This window comes from Tasmannia lanceolata, unplaced genomic scaffold (genome assembly GCF_043159265.1).
Source record: "Tasmannia lanceolata isolate RefF3 unplaced genomic scaffold, GAP_Taslan_0.1 ptg000037l, whole genome shotgun sequence".
Lineage (NCBI taxonomy): Eukaryota > Viridiplantae > Streptophyta > Magnoliopsida > Canellales > Winteraceae > Tasmannia > Tasmannia lanceolata.
The window spans coordinates 22,674,953-22,691,559 of NW_027518714.1; the positions used below are offsets into that span (position 1 = coordinate 22,674,953).

At 48.6% G+C, this 16,607-nt stretch overlaps 1 protein-coding gene across 1 annotated transcript; it reads left to right on the forward strand.

The window, feature by feature from the left end:
* The first annotated feature begins 4,855 nt into the window (after nt 1-4,855).
* Nucleotides 4,856-7,625, forward strand: LOC143861320 (uncharacterized). Its single transcript, XM_077372257.1, has 4 exons — nt 4,856-5,332; nt 5,516-6,727; nt 6,995-7,276; nt 7,587-7,625. Exons 1-4 carry the CDS (start codon nt 4,856-4,858, stop codon nt 7,623-7,625), a joined length of 2,010 nt encoding a protein of 669 aa, XP_077228372.1.
* The last annotated feature ends 8,982 nt before the right edge of the window (nt 7,626-16,607 follow it).

Consider the following 16,607-nt stretch of genomic DNA (forward strand, 5'->3'; position numbering starts at 1 on the left):
AGCCCTATGGAAGTTGTGCAGTAAGTCATGGGTGAGGAGGATGTTTTCTTGGATTGATCTACTCTTGATGAAAGCAGTTTGGTTTTGGCTGATAACATCCCCTAGAACATCACGAAGCCGACTAGCCAAAATTTTAGAGATAATCTTATAGAGAAAGTTGCAGAGGGAATTGGGGCGGTATTTATCAGGGGAGCAAGAATCAGGGCTCTTGGGGATTAAGGTAATGAAGGTGGCATTGACCTCCTTTAGAAGTTTACCAGTCACAAAAAATTTTTGCACGGCTTTAACTACATCACCCTTGATTAGGTACCAGAAGGTTTTGAAAAAATCTCCATTGAAGCCATCAGGTCATGGGCTTTTGTTCCCATCAGCATCTTTGACAACCTTTCCAATTTCTTCACTAGTAATCAGGGAGCAGAGGATTTCAGCTTGGGTCAGAGTATATTTACTGCCCAACAGAACTCTTTTATAAGAGGGTAATGGAAAAAAGAACTATATTTAAACAAGGCAAGGCAAATAGCGCTTTATCTTATAGACTTTTATTACCCATACATATGCAGGTGGCTACATGAAATAGTCCCGAGGATACAAATCCTACATTATCCAGAAATGGTTCATACCACCCTGGTTGAATCTGCGCTTCGCAGTGCTATGAATGCTGGTGTTGAGCCAGTCTTGGGTCTGGGTTCGTTCAATTCTCCTATTGTGTCAGCTGCGGAGCAAGCGCGTGCCGATGAGATCCTCGAGCAGACTATTGATACTGTGGAGTCTAATTCTACTAAAGAGATTGCTGTTTTATTGGGTGGTATAGCTTTCGCCATTCTGCTGACGAAGTCAGTGTGCAGCGCTGATCAACGACACTGCAAGAGTGCTAAGCCTTCATTTATGGAAAAAAGAGAGTCGTGGAAGGTATCCTTTCATTTAAAATTTGAATACTAAAAATGCCATTACTTGAGTAGTTGGTTTTCCCCTGCTATATGGCAACTAACCATTTGTCGGGTTACACTATCGGTCCTACTCTCGGTTTCCATGGGTTGAGGCACTTTTTTACACTTGATCTACTGGGCCCAACATCTCTACTCGATAGCATATGCACTTTAGGGCCCACTAGATAGACGGTGGAGATCATCGGACGCCCATGGTGGTGGGGTTTACAACTTAACCAATAAAAAGCCTAAATAACTCAATTTTTACTAAAGAAAAAAAAAAAGGTCTGCACGCACTGCAGTACACACATAAACCAATATAAAATGCAGAATGGAAACCTCTCTCTCTATCTCAATACAAAAAGAACATTGTCATTTGTCAATAATATGTGATAGGGTGTAAAAACTCCGGCCTGTAGCAGGCCGCCACCTGTCCTGGAGTAGGTGAGCTCCAGCCTCTCACAGGCCGCCACCTGTCCTGGAGTAGGTGAGCTCCAGCCTCTCACAGGCCGCCACCTGTCCAGGAGTAGGTGAACTCCAGCCTCTCACAGGCCGTCACCTGTCCTGGACACCTCACCAGGTTTTCCCTATAAAAAGGGATTCAAAGCTCAAACCAATAGGTAATTCGACAAACCCTCTCCACCCAAAACTCTTAAACTCCCTCTGCACTCCTGCTCATATACTGACTTGAGTGTCGAAGGGCCTGTCCGGAGTAAAACCCGGGTTGGACTTCTGACCTCGCTTGCCTTTGTGCAGGACTCAGCCCTCATAGCAGGACTCAGCCACTTCCCTCGCTCTCACTCCGGTCCCCCAGGACTTAGCTCCTCTGGTCATCCAGCTCAGCTCTTACGTCACTGCTGTACCTGTTACCGATTTTCGGTCTAACAGATTGGCGCCATCCGTGAGACCACTGAACTAAAAGCTGTTCCACTCCTCTCATAAAAATGGCAGGGCGCAAGAGCGCGCGTATCCCAACTGCACGGACTACCGACACCGTGCTGCCTCGTAGGACCCGGAGCGAGCGAATTGCCTCGCTGGTGGTGACAGCTTCTGCTACCGCCGGGCAGAGCCCTGCTCACTCGGAACACCTGAATCCCCTGCCCACTCCGGAGCAAGTTCAAGCTCTTTTTCAGCAAATGACAGCTCTCGTTGGGCAGTACCAGCAGCTACTCCAGGCGCCTCCTCAACCTCCTCCTGAAGCTCCACGACGTGTCCAAGAAAGGCCAGACATCCACAGGGGAGAGTCATCGCGCCATGGTGAGGACTGAACTCACCACTCCACCAGACAAATCCGTCACCCCACGGCCAGGGATGCACAAATAGAGCCTCACCGCCGTCGAAGGTCGCGGTCTCGCTCTGAGCAAAGGCACCGAGCTCATGAAGATCGTGCACCACCAGTGAAGTCCCGGCCTCGTCGTACGAGTCCGGAGAGTCAGTCCGGCTTCGCGGCGAGCCAATCCGTGGGTAGAGGCAGGTCACCAGACCATAGAGCTGACCCTATGCTCCAGAGAATGGAGGAAATGGACCACCGAATAGAGGAACTGGCGAAGGACCAGAGCCGCCCCGCCTCTAGGGTGTTCTCGAGGAGAACGCTGTTCACCGATGATGTCCTGGGTGCCCCAGCACCCAGAGGGTTTAAAATGCCAACCGTCCAGTAGTACGACGGGACCACTGACCCCGTCGACCACTTGGAGACATTCAGGACAATGATGCTCCTCCACGGCGCCTCCGATGGCTTCCTTTGTAGAGCATTCCCGACGACACCGACTGGTGCGGCAAGAGACTGGTACTCCAGGATCAAACCGAACTCTATCAGTAACTTCGACAATTTCGGGGAGGACTTGGTCCGCCACTTCATGAGTAGCCGCAGGCCAAGGAAAATAACAGCATCCTTGATGGCTCTGCGGCAGGACGACAATGAGCCCCTGAAAGCCTTCGTCCGCCGCTTCAACAGGGAGGCACTTCAGGTGCCAAATTTAGATCCCTCAGCAGCTATTAATGCGCTCCTCGTGGGTGCTAGATCTAATGACTTCCGCCGGGCAGTAGCTCGCCAGAATCCACACTCATTAGCGGACCTAATGGCCGGGGCTGAAGAGTACATAACAGTAGAAGAAACACTGGCAGCCCTTAACTCAAATCGGAGGAGAACCTCTGAAGATAAAAACCCTCCCAAGCAGCGTAGGGAGGATAAACCTCCCAGAAGAGAGAAGTCTCCACCTCCACAGAGAAGAGAAGAGAGCTTCACGCCTCTCAACACCTCCAGGAAACATATATTGGCCGCAATCAGCGAAGAAGAATTCGTGAGGTGGCCTGCTAGAATGATCTCCAAAGAAAACAGGAGAGATCCATCAAAGTACTGTCGGTTCCACAGGGACCACGGTCATGATACGGATGAGTGCTGGCAGCTCAAGGAGGAGATTGAGCAGCTGATCGGCCGGGGCTATTTGAAAAAATATATTCGGACTGACGGCCGCAAACCGGAGCACAAAGAAAAGAGTCCCCAAGGCCGCAGCCCTCGAAGATCGCAGCCGTCCCTTGCTCGGAACAAATCACCCCTGCCGGCCAGTACGCAACCAGAGGCATCTCGATCCCAGCCAAGAGGGGTCATCAGTACGATCATGGGCGGACCTGCCGCTGGCGGCACGTCCTCCGCTGCTCGCAAAGCGTATGCACGGCGAGTTAACGGTGTGCATACTTCCAGCAAGAAGACAAGGACGGAGAATGAGATCTCCTTCTCAGATGCAGACCTGGACAACCTCATACTACCCCACGACGACGCACTGGTTTTAACTATGCTCGTCGCCAACTGGGAAGTAAAGAAAATTCTCGTAGACAACGGGAGTTCGACGGATATTCTGTACTATCAATCCTTTGAGAAGATGATGATAGGCGACGACCGCTTGAAGCCGGCGAACTCAGACTTGTTTGGCTTCTCCGGAGAGGTTGTGAAAGTAGAGGGGCAGATTGAGCTCCCAGTCCTTGTCGGAGAACCACCGTATCAAGCGTTCGCCATGGTCAATTTCCTGGTAGTAAGGGCCACTTCGGTCTATAGTGCTATCTTAGGACGGCCTGGCCAGAACCTGATCCGAGCAGTGGCTTCCGCTTATCATCAGAAAATGAAATTCATAACGCCAAATGGCGTGGGAGAAGTTCGAGGAGATCAACCTCAGTCCAGGGAGTGCTACGCAATGGCGCTCAAAGGCAAAAATGCAGTGGAATCACTGCCAATCGAACTACTCGATGTAAGGGACGAACTCAGGGGGACCCAGCCCACTGAGGACCTTATCTCCATCCCATTATGCCCAGAAGATAAGGAAAAAGTCGCTTTGATCGGCTCCTCTCTCAGCAGTAGCATTCAGCACCAGCTCGCCGAGTTTCTCCAAGACAATGCAGATGTCTTTACATGGGTTCCTGCCGATATGCCCGGCATTGATCCAGAGATCAGCACACACAGACTCGGTGTTGATTCAACCTGCAGACCGGTTAAGCAGAAGAGGAGGCATTTCGCTTTTGAAAGACGACATGCGATAAAAGAAGAAGTGGAGAGGCTTTTGAAGGCTGACTTCATTCGAGAAATTCGGTATCCAGACTGGCTGGCAAATGTAGTCCTGGTAAAGAAGACCAACGGAAAATGGAGGACCTGCGTCGATTTCACCGTTCTAAATAAAGCATGTCCAAAGGACAGCTATCCACTCCCGAAAATTGATCAGCTCATCGACGCCACTGCGGGTCACGAATTGTTGAGCTTCATGGACGCCTTCTCCGGATACAACCAGATTAGGATGTACGAATCGGATATACCAAAAATCTCCTTCGTCACAGATCAAGGGACCTACTGCTACCGAGTTATGCCCTTCGGCCTCAAAAACACCGGGGCTACCTATCAAAGGCTCCTGAACAGACTTTTTCGGAACTAGATCGGCCGCAATATGGAAGTATATGTGGACGATATGCTGGTCAAGAGCCGGAGTGCACAGGATCATGTGTCTGATCTGAGGGAGACATTTCAGGTCTTGAAAAAGTACAGCATGAAACTTAACCCCACCAAATGCACTTTCGGCATCAGCTCAGGGAAGTTCTTGGGGTTTATGGTAAGCCAACGAGGGATAGAGGCCAACCCAGAGAAGATCAGGGCCGTGTTGGAGCTCACCGCACCAAAAACTATCAGAGAGGTCCAGCGCCTCACTGGAATGATTACCGCTCTAGGGCGCTTCATCTCGAAGTCCGCAGAGAGGTGTCTACCCTTCTTCAACGCAATCAAGGGGCTCAAGACTGCACCCTGGACAAAAGAATGCCAGACTGCGTTCGAAGAACTAAAGCAGTATTTGTCCTCCCCACCGCTATTGACAAAGCCGGAACCAGGCGAGGAGCTATTTCTGTACCTCTCCGTGAGCCTCACTGCTCTGGCAATTGTCCTAGTTCGTGAAGAGCATCTCCAGTAAAAACCTATCTACTATGTCAGTAAGGTTCTCCACGATGCAGAAGTAAGGTACCAGCGAGTTGAGAAATTGGCTTACGCGCTAGTAATGGCGGCCAGGAAGTTGAGACCGTATTTTCAAGCCCACACCATAAAAGTCCTTACTGATCAGCCGCTCAGACAAGTTCTCCATCGACCGGATATCTCGGGACGACTCGTAAAATGGGCCGTGGAGCTAAGCGAGTTTGATATCCAGTACGTACCTAGGCCAGCCATCAAGGCTCAGGTACTGGCGGACTTCGTGGCTGAGTGCACCATTCCCCAGCAGACCGCCGATTCTGAAGCTGTTCAACCCTTGGCCATGGAGAAATCAGTTACTGAAGAATTTATAGCTGAAGGGACTGACACCGAAATCAGCCATTCACCAGCGAAGCAGGGCTCGACAACCGACGCACTAATCTGGGAAGTACATGTAGACGGATCTTCGAACAAAAGTGGTTGTGGAGCCGGCCTCATTCTCACCGGGCCGGATGACTTCACTGCAGATTATGCCCTGAGATTCGGATTCCGTGCCTCCAACAACGAGGCAGAATATGAAGCCCTCCTCGCCGGAATGAGTCTCACGATCCAGACCGGCGCTCGGAAGCTAAAAGCATACTGCGACTCCCAACTGGTTGCCAACCAGATTCAAGGAGTCTACGAAGCCCGTGACGAGCGTATGATCAAATACCTCTCCAAGGTCCGTCAGCTAGCCAGCAAGTTTGAAAGTTTTGAAGTTATCAGAATCCCCAGAGCAGAGAATACAAAGGCAGATGTGCTATCAAAATTGGCCGCCTCCGGATACACCACCCTCGGGAGCATATGTATGGAGTTTCTACAGAGATCCAGTATCGACAATGAAGTTGCTGAGATAATGCAGGTGGAGAGTGAACCGTGCTGGATGGACGAGATCATTGACTATCTGCGCGATGGTAAACTCCCTGAAACAAAGAAAGAAGCCCACAAGGTGATACAGAGAGCTGCCCGATTCTCTCTCAGTAGTGACAACCTGTACAAAAGATCCTATACTCTCCCATACCTGAAGTGCCTCAGGCCGGGCGATGCTGCATATGCCCTGCAGGAGACACATGAGGGGATCTGTGGAGAGCATTTGGGGGGCAAAGCCCTTGCCATCAAAGTGCTGCTCAGAGGCCTGTATTGGCCTACCATGAGGCAAGACGCACTAAGTCTAGTTAAAAGGTGCGAGAGGTGTCAGATATTCTCTCCCACCATCCACCAGCCTGCCGTAGCAATGGCCCCCATTATCAGTCCACTCCCCTTCGCAGTGTGGGGGATGGATATTCTGGGCCCTTTTCCGCCGGCCTCCGGGAAGCGTATGTTCGTGGTAGTGGCGATTGACTATTTTACTAAGTGGGTGGAGGCTGAACCTCTAGCCCAGATCACAGAGCAAAACGTGCAGAACTTTTTCTAGAAATCAGTAGTTTGCAGATTTGGGATTCCCCGTGCCTTGATAACGGACAACGGCAAACAGTTCGACTGCCGGAACTTTCGGAAGTTCTGCTCCGATTTAAAAATTGAATAGAGGTTCAGTTCAGTAGCTCACCCCCAGACCAATGGGCAAACAGAAGTAACTAATAGAATCCTGCTTCAGGGGATAAAGAAAAGACTAGATGAAAAAGCTGGTCGGTGGGCAGATGAGCTTTATCATGTTCTTTGGGCATACCGTACCACTCCACGTACGCCAACGGGTGAATCACCATTCAACCTCTCCTTTGGAACAGAGGCTGTGATACCGGTCGACATAGGCACTCCGTCTCCCAGAGTCACCAGTTTCAATGAGCAGCTTAATAGTGGCGGGCTTCGTGTAAATCTCGACTTATTAGGGGAAGTCCGGGAAGAATCTCGAATCCGAGTCACCGCTTACAAGCAAAAGGTATCCAATTATCATGATTCAAAGATACGCCCCAGAGAATTCCGGACAGGAGACTTGGTCCTGAGGAAGGCAGCCGTCTCCCAACCAACAAAAGTCGGGAAACTCTCCCCGACTTGAGAGGGACCGTATCGAGTGAAAGAAGTTATTCGCCCAGGAAGCTATAAGCTAGAGACACTAGATGAGCATCTATTACCCCACGCATGAAACTCCAAAAACCTCAGGAAATATTATCAGTAGTCACATCGTCCGGCGTGAGAGGTGATTTTGTAAATTAAGTTTATGTTAATATGAATAAATAATTCTTTTGCAGATTCAGATTTCCTCTTATATCTGGAAACCCAGTTCATAAAACTTGGGTACTTTCTAGAAACCCAGTTCATAAAACTTGGGTACTTTCTGGAAACCCAGTTCATAAAACTTGGGTACTCTCTGGAAACCCAGTTCATAAAAACTTGGGTACTCTCTGGAAACCCAGTTCTCCAGAACTTGGCTATTAATCGCCTAGAATCCCAGTTTATTAAAACTAGGGGGCAAGCCGGACAAGTTATTCAACTAAAGCTTATCAAAGACTCGGGTACTTTCTGGAAACCCAGTTCATAAAACTTGGGTACTCTTTGGAAACCCAGTTCATAAAAACTTGGGTACTCTCTGGAAACCCAGTTCGCCAGAACTTGGCTATTAATCGCCTAGAATCCCAGTTTATTAAAACTAGGGGGCAAGCCGGACAAGTTATTCAACTAGAGCTTATCAAAGACAAGGAGAACAGATGTGGGCAAGTATAATTCCATTAATCAAAATGTAGGGTCTCGAGGACCATTACAGAGTTGGCCTTGAAGGCCGCCAAAAAAAAGAAAAGAAAGGAAATTTCAAGGAAATTGTAGGGTCTCAAGGACCATTACAAAAAGAGTGAAGGAGACGCCGTGGTTCCCGCCCTGCAGAGATCTGCCCTCCGGGACAGAAGCAATATCGGCGGCAGTATCAGCGGCATTATCAGCAGCAACGTCTGGCTCCTCGTCAACAATCGTCGGCATTGCAGGGAGAGTCAGATTCGTCATCACCAAGGCGGGGTTGGATGCTTTGACTTGCTCGAGACAGTCATAGTACCCAAGCTTGTAGGCCTCACTAGACAGACTGAAGAGTTCAGCCTCCTTCTCCTCTGCAGCCTCCTTCACCGCGATATTTTGCCTCTCTTTGGCTCTCTCCCTCTGGGCACTCATGGCTTTGGCAGCCTTGTGTAGTTTATGCTTCTCGAGGGCCAAATCCTCCGCAAGCAGCTTCTTTTCTGCCTCCACTCGCCCGATGCTCGTCTGGAGCTCTTTGACCTCGCTGGCCAGTTTCCCATTCACCACTTCAGACTGGGTGATTGCTTCGGAGAATTTCTTGCTCTTCTCCTTGAGATCGTTGTAGTATATCCCAATCTGCAGACAAAAACAAGCATCAGTACAGGAAGAAAGCAAAAGACGGACAGAAAGTGAGCGAAGTCGTCACCTCTTCTTACCTGATAAAGTGAAGAGAACACCGCCTCTTCGCCTGTAGCTGGCGGCTCGTGGATGACCTGTTGCTTATCCTTCCGAAGGAGACATTTGCTCAGGATCTCAGCCGCTACTTGGCTTTCGCCCAGGGCAGTGTCGTCCTTCTGAACGACCCAAATGGGGCGAAAAACGTTATCACCCACCCTCGTTGAAGGAGGACGGGCTCCAGCTCCAGTTCCAGTGGACGCACCACCAGATTTAGAAGAACCGCCTCCTTGGGCAAAGGGGCCGACTAATTTCACTGTGGTTTTGGCCTTCGGAGCCGGAGGTGGTGCAGTGTCTTGTGTCGGAGCCGGACTCGCCATCACGGCCGCCTTTCTCTTGTGGCTCTGTTGAATTGCTTGTTGAACCCCCTCCTGCGCCCTTGGAAGGGCTCCTTGCCTTATTCTCTCAACTGTCGATTGTTTCTTCATCTCTACAAGTAAACAAGCAGTCAGAAGCAAAAGAAGAAATCGAACAAAGAATTTTAAGACGAGTCTAGCTACATACGTGTCGGAGTCGCGGTACTTATACCAAGTCTGACTAGAATTTCTTCTCCTGAAAAATCCGAACAGTGAATGAGGCCTGTTCGTTCCACCTCTTGCCGCATCAGGGCGAACGTCCTCGAATCTTCGCCCTCAAGATGCGGCTTGCGGCTCAGTCCGAAGGTATCCGGAGTCTCCCACACTAAAGGAACCGGCCAGGGCCCACTAGATTCACTATCCTCGACGTTAAAGAACCTATTCTTCCACGAGTGTATTGACGAAGGGATGCCGGTAATTGTTTTCAAATCAGGGCGCTGGCTAATATAGATCCAGCCCCCCTCCTTGTGTCTCTTCAGATGTGCACAAGCACGGAATAGCGGCAAGGACACGCTCCTCTCTAGCCGGCCATGAACAAGATACAAAAACCCAGTCAGTAACCTCCACGAGTTTGGAGCTACCTGAGCTGCGGCCAGTCCGTAATGTCGAAGCACCGCGACGAAGAATGGGTGCAAGGGGAATCAGAGTCCTGCTCTCAACGATTCTTCATAGATGCAGAGATCCGTACTTTCGTTGCATGCCCTATCTCCCTCTATTGCCGCCCTCAACTAGAATCTTGGGGGCACACAGTACTTATCTCTAGTGTCCCTCGGCATGGACTCGGTGAGGTGATTTTCCTCGACTAGAGCCCGCATGTTGTATTTCGGATTGGCATCCATCCGTGCTCTAGCGATGACCTCCACGGCCCGGCCAGGAAGGAATGTTGTGGACGCCTCAGCAACGTTGCTGCCAACACTCCCTTCTGCTCGGAGAAGACTATCAGTCAGATGTGGGGTGATGTTTAAATCTAATATCACCTCATCCTTGTCCCCCCCATCGTCGCTGTCTATGATATCTACTCTAATGGCTGGACTAGCCATTACAGGCTCCTGAACTGGCCTAAGTTCTGAGCTACTACTGGTGGAGGACTCAGAACCGGACTCGGAACTTGAACTACTATCAGACATGTAGTAAAAAGAAAGGCTGAGAAGAATACCGGTGAGTAGGGAGCTCCTGAGTCCACGCACGACTCCAACCACGAACTACGAAGCCGAACTCGCAGAGCTAGAAAAGAGAAGGAGAAGAAGAGAAAATGAAAAGTGAAAAGTGAAGAATGAGAGGTAAAAACCTCCTTTTATAACTTTTTTCAAAGGCGGTGGGGCATTTAATGCGAGGCACGCATCTCTAGGGCACTCAGATGGTGCCACGTGTCCCCTAATAATGGTTGACACACTCTCCCAGACAAAGATGTGATCGAGTATGCGCGTACGGATACGCGCGTATGCACGCGTATCCCCAAAGGACAACCAGACTCATTTTCAGCCGGACTCCGGACTGGATCTCCGCACTCCGGACTGGATCTTCGTACTCCGGACTGGATATGACGCGTTCCGTAAAACGACAAAAACCAGTCCGGCCCCAGTCGGACTGGATATGACGCGTTCCGTAAAACGACAAAAACCAGTCCGGCCCCAGCCGGACTGGATATGACGCGTTCCATAAAACGACAAAAACCAGTGACTGGATATGACGCGTACGGCAAAACGACAAAAACCAGTCCGGCCCCAGTCGAACTGGTTCAACTCCGGACTGGTTTAACTCCTGACTGGCTCAACTCCGGACTGGACCTCCGGACTCATTTCCTGCCGGACTCCGGACTCGCTTCTAGACAACACCTGCCCATCCAGGAAAGTGATCAACCGCACTTCCCCAAGTCACTCAATAACTTGGAGAACTGGGGGGCAACTGATAGGGTGTAAAAACTCCGGCCTGTAGCAGGCCGCCACCTGTCCTAGAGTAGGTGAGCTCCAGCCTCTCACAGGTCGCCACCTGTCCTGGAGTAGGTGAGCTCCAGCCTCTCACAGGCGGCCACCTGTTGTAGACACCCCATTTTGACAAGGCCCTAAAATCCCCAAAATCGAATAAAATCCCAATCCCGAAATTCCTAAAGAAATGGTACCCACCCACTGCAGTGCGAAATTCCTAAGAGGCTGCTAATATCCCTAGGAGTGCATTTATCAAAGCGTACGTGTGTTAAATCACTTTCCCATGTTAAGCAGGGGGGAGTGAATTAGCCAGCTTGGGGTTGCTTGGAGAAGAGAGAGGGAATAATATACCTTTAAGAGAAGAAAAGCCAAATAGGGTATAGTGGCAAGAGGGTAAAATTGCCTTCTCCTTGGGGTATTTAGTACAATGGGCATTACTTTCTTTGCAAGCAACATGCATGGGCCATTGGATTAAAGAGATGAGGTGTAGGGCTTAGATCAACTAGGCATTCTATGTTTTTAGGGTTTCTAGGATAGAATTAGGGCAAGAGGGATGAGGAATCAAGGGCTGAAAACAACCAAGAGGGAATAAGCAATAAATAGATGGCTAGGATTAAAAAAAAAGAAAAAAAAAGAAGAAGAGAAGGAAACCCTAAGTATAAAAATCAAAGAGAGCTTGTGGGAGATAGAGGAGAGTCTCATGTTTTCGTTTGAAAAAAAAGAGAGGGAGAGAGCTCAAGCTTGTCCTCCGGCCACCCTCCAACCTCTGGCCAAGCCGCCTCCATCTCGGCCTCATCTCTTCTCTTCCCACCTTGCTCTTCCCCCATTTTCTCCATCACCTCCCCCACCTTCATCCTCTTCACCACCACTGCCAGCCGAAATCCGGCAAGGCCAAACTCAGCCACCACCTAGCCTTCTTCCCCAAAGCCCATTCTGTCCAAACCCACCATCAGCCAGCAAAAAAAAAACATTTCAAAACAAAAAAAAAAACACAGTCACCACCATCTTCTCCGGCAAGCTTGCTGGAATCCAGTAAGCCTACCCCCCCCCCACCTTCTTCTTCTTCCCCTCTTCTCAACACCTAAAAAAACCGAAAACCACCACACTTCCCAAACCCAAAACCCATTTTCGAAAAACCCACCTCCTCCTCCATCTTCTCCGGCAAACCGCCCCGCTGCCACCACCATCAAACCCCCAGCCACCCATCATCATCTCGAAAATCTACCCCAACCCCCATTAAAACCGCCCATCACCACCACCATCTCTACCATTTTGTATTCTTTCTGCAAATCCAAAACCCATTTAAAAAAAAACACACCCTCATCTTCTGCCATTAAAACCTACCACAACCTCCACTAAAACCCATCCCCGCCGGCCACCACCTCCCCCTTCTTCTTCTTTTTCTGCGTCTCCAACCTCCACCAAACTCACCACCACCGTCGGCCGCCACCCCCATTCTCTCCTCCACCACCGTCGGCCACCACCCCCATTTTCTCCTCCACCACCGTCGGCCCCCACCCCCCATTTTCTCCTCCACCACCATCGGCCACGATCCCCATCTCGGACCACCTCCATCGTCTTCAACCCCATTGAACCCTCTGTCAAAACCCCCATTAAAAAAAAACCATTTCTCCTCCACCATTGCAGCCGCCCTCGCCGGCCTAAACCCATCTCCGAAGAACCACCTCCACCATCCGACTCTCCCTCCCTGCAACTCCAAACAGACCCAAAAAATCTGAAATTTTCTTAGAGAGAAAGAGAGAGAGAAAGGGAGAGAGAGGGAGAGAAGAGGGGCTCGTCGTTTTTTATATAAAAATAAAATAAAAATATAATAATAAAAAAAAAAGCATTTTCCGAAGGGGAGCTCGAGCTCCGCTTTCCGGGCACTCTCTGATCAACCCCGTTTCATCCACCGAGGCCCCATTTCCCCATTTTGTTGTCCGCCATCTGCTCTTCGCTTAGGTAACTCAAATATCTCATCCATTTTTTTTTTTATGTTTATTTATTTATTTATTTTTATTCTTTTTGTCTTTCTAATGTTGCATTGCATGTGATTGTTCGAAGTTGATTCTTGTTTTGTTTAGCTTGGTTGTTTTGGTGAACTGTAATTGGATCCTAACAATGCCATTGGGTCATATTGGGAACTTGTAAATGGGATTGTGATGGGTTTAATGCTGTTTCATTTATTGTTTCAAATTTTGTGAAGCCTGATTCATTATCTCCTTGCGTGAGTTTACTTCCCTTATCATTGGTGTCGATACTCATTCCAAGCCCTCATTTGGTCTCCGTCTTAGGATTTATCTAACTCCCTTCTAACCCTCCTACCATAATAATGGATAGATCTCAATCTCTTAGGATGCTTGGTGAATTAGTAACTTGAACTCATTGAACTCCATTTGGTCCATGGAATACCCTTACTGATCCGAGTTCCTGTGTGCTTACCTCGCCTTTGGTTGTTATGGAACTTCAATCCTTGTATAAAAAAAAAAGATCAGGAATGAATTTTGTTCCTTGACTCATTTATTGAACCTCAATTGTGGACAAAGAGAAGAGTCCGGCCTTGTGGTTAAATCCCATTCTGAGTTAAGAGCTCATAGGCTATGATGAGGCTACTCGGAGCCCACACTAATCTTCCTCTTTCCTTCCCTTTCGAGGGTCCTCTTAGTTTTAGGATTCTCCTTAAATCTTAGGGTTTCTTATACGTTTTTGAGAGGTTGTCCATCGATTTCAGAGGTCGTCTCGGCGGGTCCCGGCTATGACGGAACGTATTTTGAGCCAACCCTTTCCCTTCCTGCCTTAGAGTCTCCGCAGGTTAAGTGATTTCTTCCTTTTAAGAGTCTGCCATAGAGAGTTTAGGAGTCTGTCCTTCCATCTTTCAGAGTCAGTCTTCAGCATAGGAGTCAGTCCTTCAGTTTTTCAGGAGTCCTATCATCATAGGGGTTAGGATTCTGTCCATCCCCTCATCAAGTCATGTGATTTTATCCAATCTTGCAAGGTATAGGATGCTGTCCAACCCTTGCAGATTCGGGATTCTGTTCAATTCCCCCGCAAAGCATAGGATGCTGTCCAACCTTTGCGGGATATCAGGAGTCTGTCCTCCCCTTGTGATGATAGGATTCTGTCCTCTTGTGTCGAAAAAATCAAAAACACTTCAAAACATCAAAAATCTCAAAAATCTCGAGTCATTAGAGTGTAGTTAGGAAAATCTAGTCCGAACTACGGATGGCTTGATCCCTAGCTGAGGGGTACGTAGGCAGCTCAGGCGTGCTGCTGGCATCCTGAGTTCAGTCACCATTTTTGTAAATATTTATCACAACTTTCACAATTTTCACAACTTCAAAACCTTCCAAAACTACAAAAATTCTTCAAAATAACCTTGCAAACCATTTTCAAAAGATCCTCCCATAGAGTTAGGAGTCAGTCCTAGGCGTTTGGGGGTGTCTTAGAGCTAGGAGTCTCTCCTGTTTTGTGTTGATTTGTCATGTCTGGTCGTGTGAGTGTCCTTAGAGTTAGGAGGCCTCGAGTCGTGGTCGGTTAGACACTTAGTCGAGCCGATGGCTAGACTAAAATGCGCTTAGATAGCCCATGGTTTTCCTTAGGACACACAGCCTAGTCACACATAGGGTGTAAACCTGCATTAGTTAGGGCATATAGGGAGTCCTAAAAATTACAATTCACTTGAACTTAAGTAATGGAGCAAGAAGCTTTAAAAATTAGTCAGGTCTAGTTGATCGAGTCTAGGATAGCGGTCCTAGAGAGTTGGGCATTGTAGTTTAGCATAGGTCGCCGAACTACGTTGACTCTGATTCTTCCCGAGGCCGGGATACGTAGTGCAGCTAGGATGGATGGCCATCCTGGTCCGAGTCAAGTATTGCATTAGAGTCTAGAATTTGTCGTGTCGAGTCGTATGTGGGGTCATGTTATGTTGTGTGTTTTGCTGTGTTTTCTTACTTTCATGTACAGATCCTATACCTTTAGCTGTAGCATGCATGTGTTTGTCCACCAGAACTTAGACACCAATTAGGCATGACACTCATAACCTAGCTATTCTTAGGTGCCACGTCGTTCATTTTTTCTTTTTGTGCTTCTTGTTCATCTCCGAGACATGCATGGTTAGCTAGACGTTATCTCGGGGATATCCGTTCCCATTTCGCATGATTTTCGCCCAAAACTCTTCAAAATTAATAATAAATGGCATAAGAGACCAGGTGCTTGCACTTGGGCGAATTGGGGGCGCCTAACCCCTTCCCCATTCGTCACCAGGCACGGACCCTTTGTATCTCTGGTTATCTGTTGCGACAGAGCACAGCATGGGATCCAGGGCCCGCTTCCTTAGATGGCGACTCTTTCTTTGTTCAAGGTGCATCTCGAATCCGGGCTAGTCCCCGAATCAAGAGGTACAAAGAAAGAGTCGCCATCCAAGATCAAGCATCACAAGTCCTCACCATACAGGCCTCAGACAAATGGAGCCGTCGAAGCTGCAAACAAGAATATCAAAGCCATCATCAGCAAGATGACCGAGACGTACAAGGACTGGTCAAATAAGCTACCATATGCTTTGTGGGCTTATAGAACGTCGATCAGGGCCTCTACGGGAGCTACGCCATATTCATTAGTGTATGGGATGGAAGCGGTCCTACCAGTTGAGCTGAGAATTCCTTCGTTAAGGGTAATGATGGAAGCTGGTTTGCCAGAATCAGAGTGGGCAAGGGCCCGGTATCAGGAGTTACAGATGATTGATGAGAAGAGGCTTAGAGCTCTGTATCATGTCTAGGGATATCAGCGTCGAATTGAGAAAGCCTTTAACAAGAAGGTGAAGATCAGAGATCTCCAGAAGGGTGACCTCGTTTTGAAATCATACAGGGCACCGGTCTATGATCCCCGAGGAAAGTTCAGACCAAACTGGTCAGGTCCTTACATTGTCGATGAAGTCCTGCCTGGAAAAGCCGTTAGACTCCTTGATCAAAATGGTGAAAAACTAACAGAACCCACAAACCTCGATCAGCTAAAAAAATATTATGCCTAAGACACCAGGAGGCCGTCCTTGGTCGATCCGAGCTTCAAATCCACAAATCCAAAATTGAAAAAAAAAGAAGGGAAAGTCAAGGACCATTTGCAACCCCTTTGAGCCAATAAGTAAAATTCATTTATCACCCTCAAACCAGGGGCATCTTTTATGACTTGCGTCATAAAAGATGCAAGCCTGAACTACGCCATGACCTGATCCCTTTCTACAGGGTACGTAGGCAACCTGACAAAGTCGGGTTCGGTCATATCTTTCAAAGCTGTTGAAAAAAAAAGAAAAGAAAAGCAAATCCTTCAAATCTATGGAGGAGAGAAAGAGTCAAATCAAAACAATCTCAACCCAAAGTCCCCAATGGGCGAACTACGCGGACCTGATCCTCACTCTTTGGAGGTACGTAGGCTATCTGGAAGGGTCCAGATTCGGTCCAGTCAATGCAAACAACCTGATCCAATTCTTTCAAACCCTAACCCACCTAGAAGTCCTCCTGGTGTGATAAGGCAAAGGTTT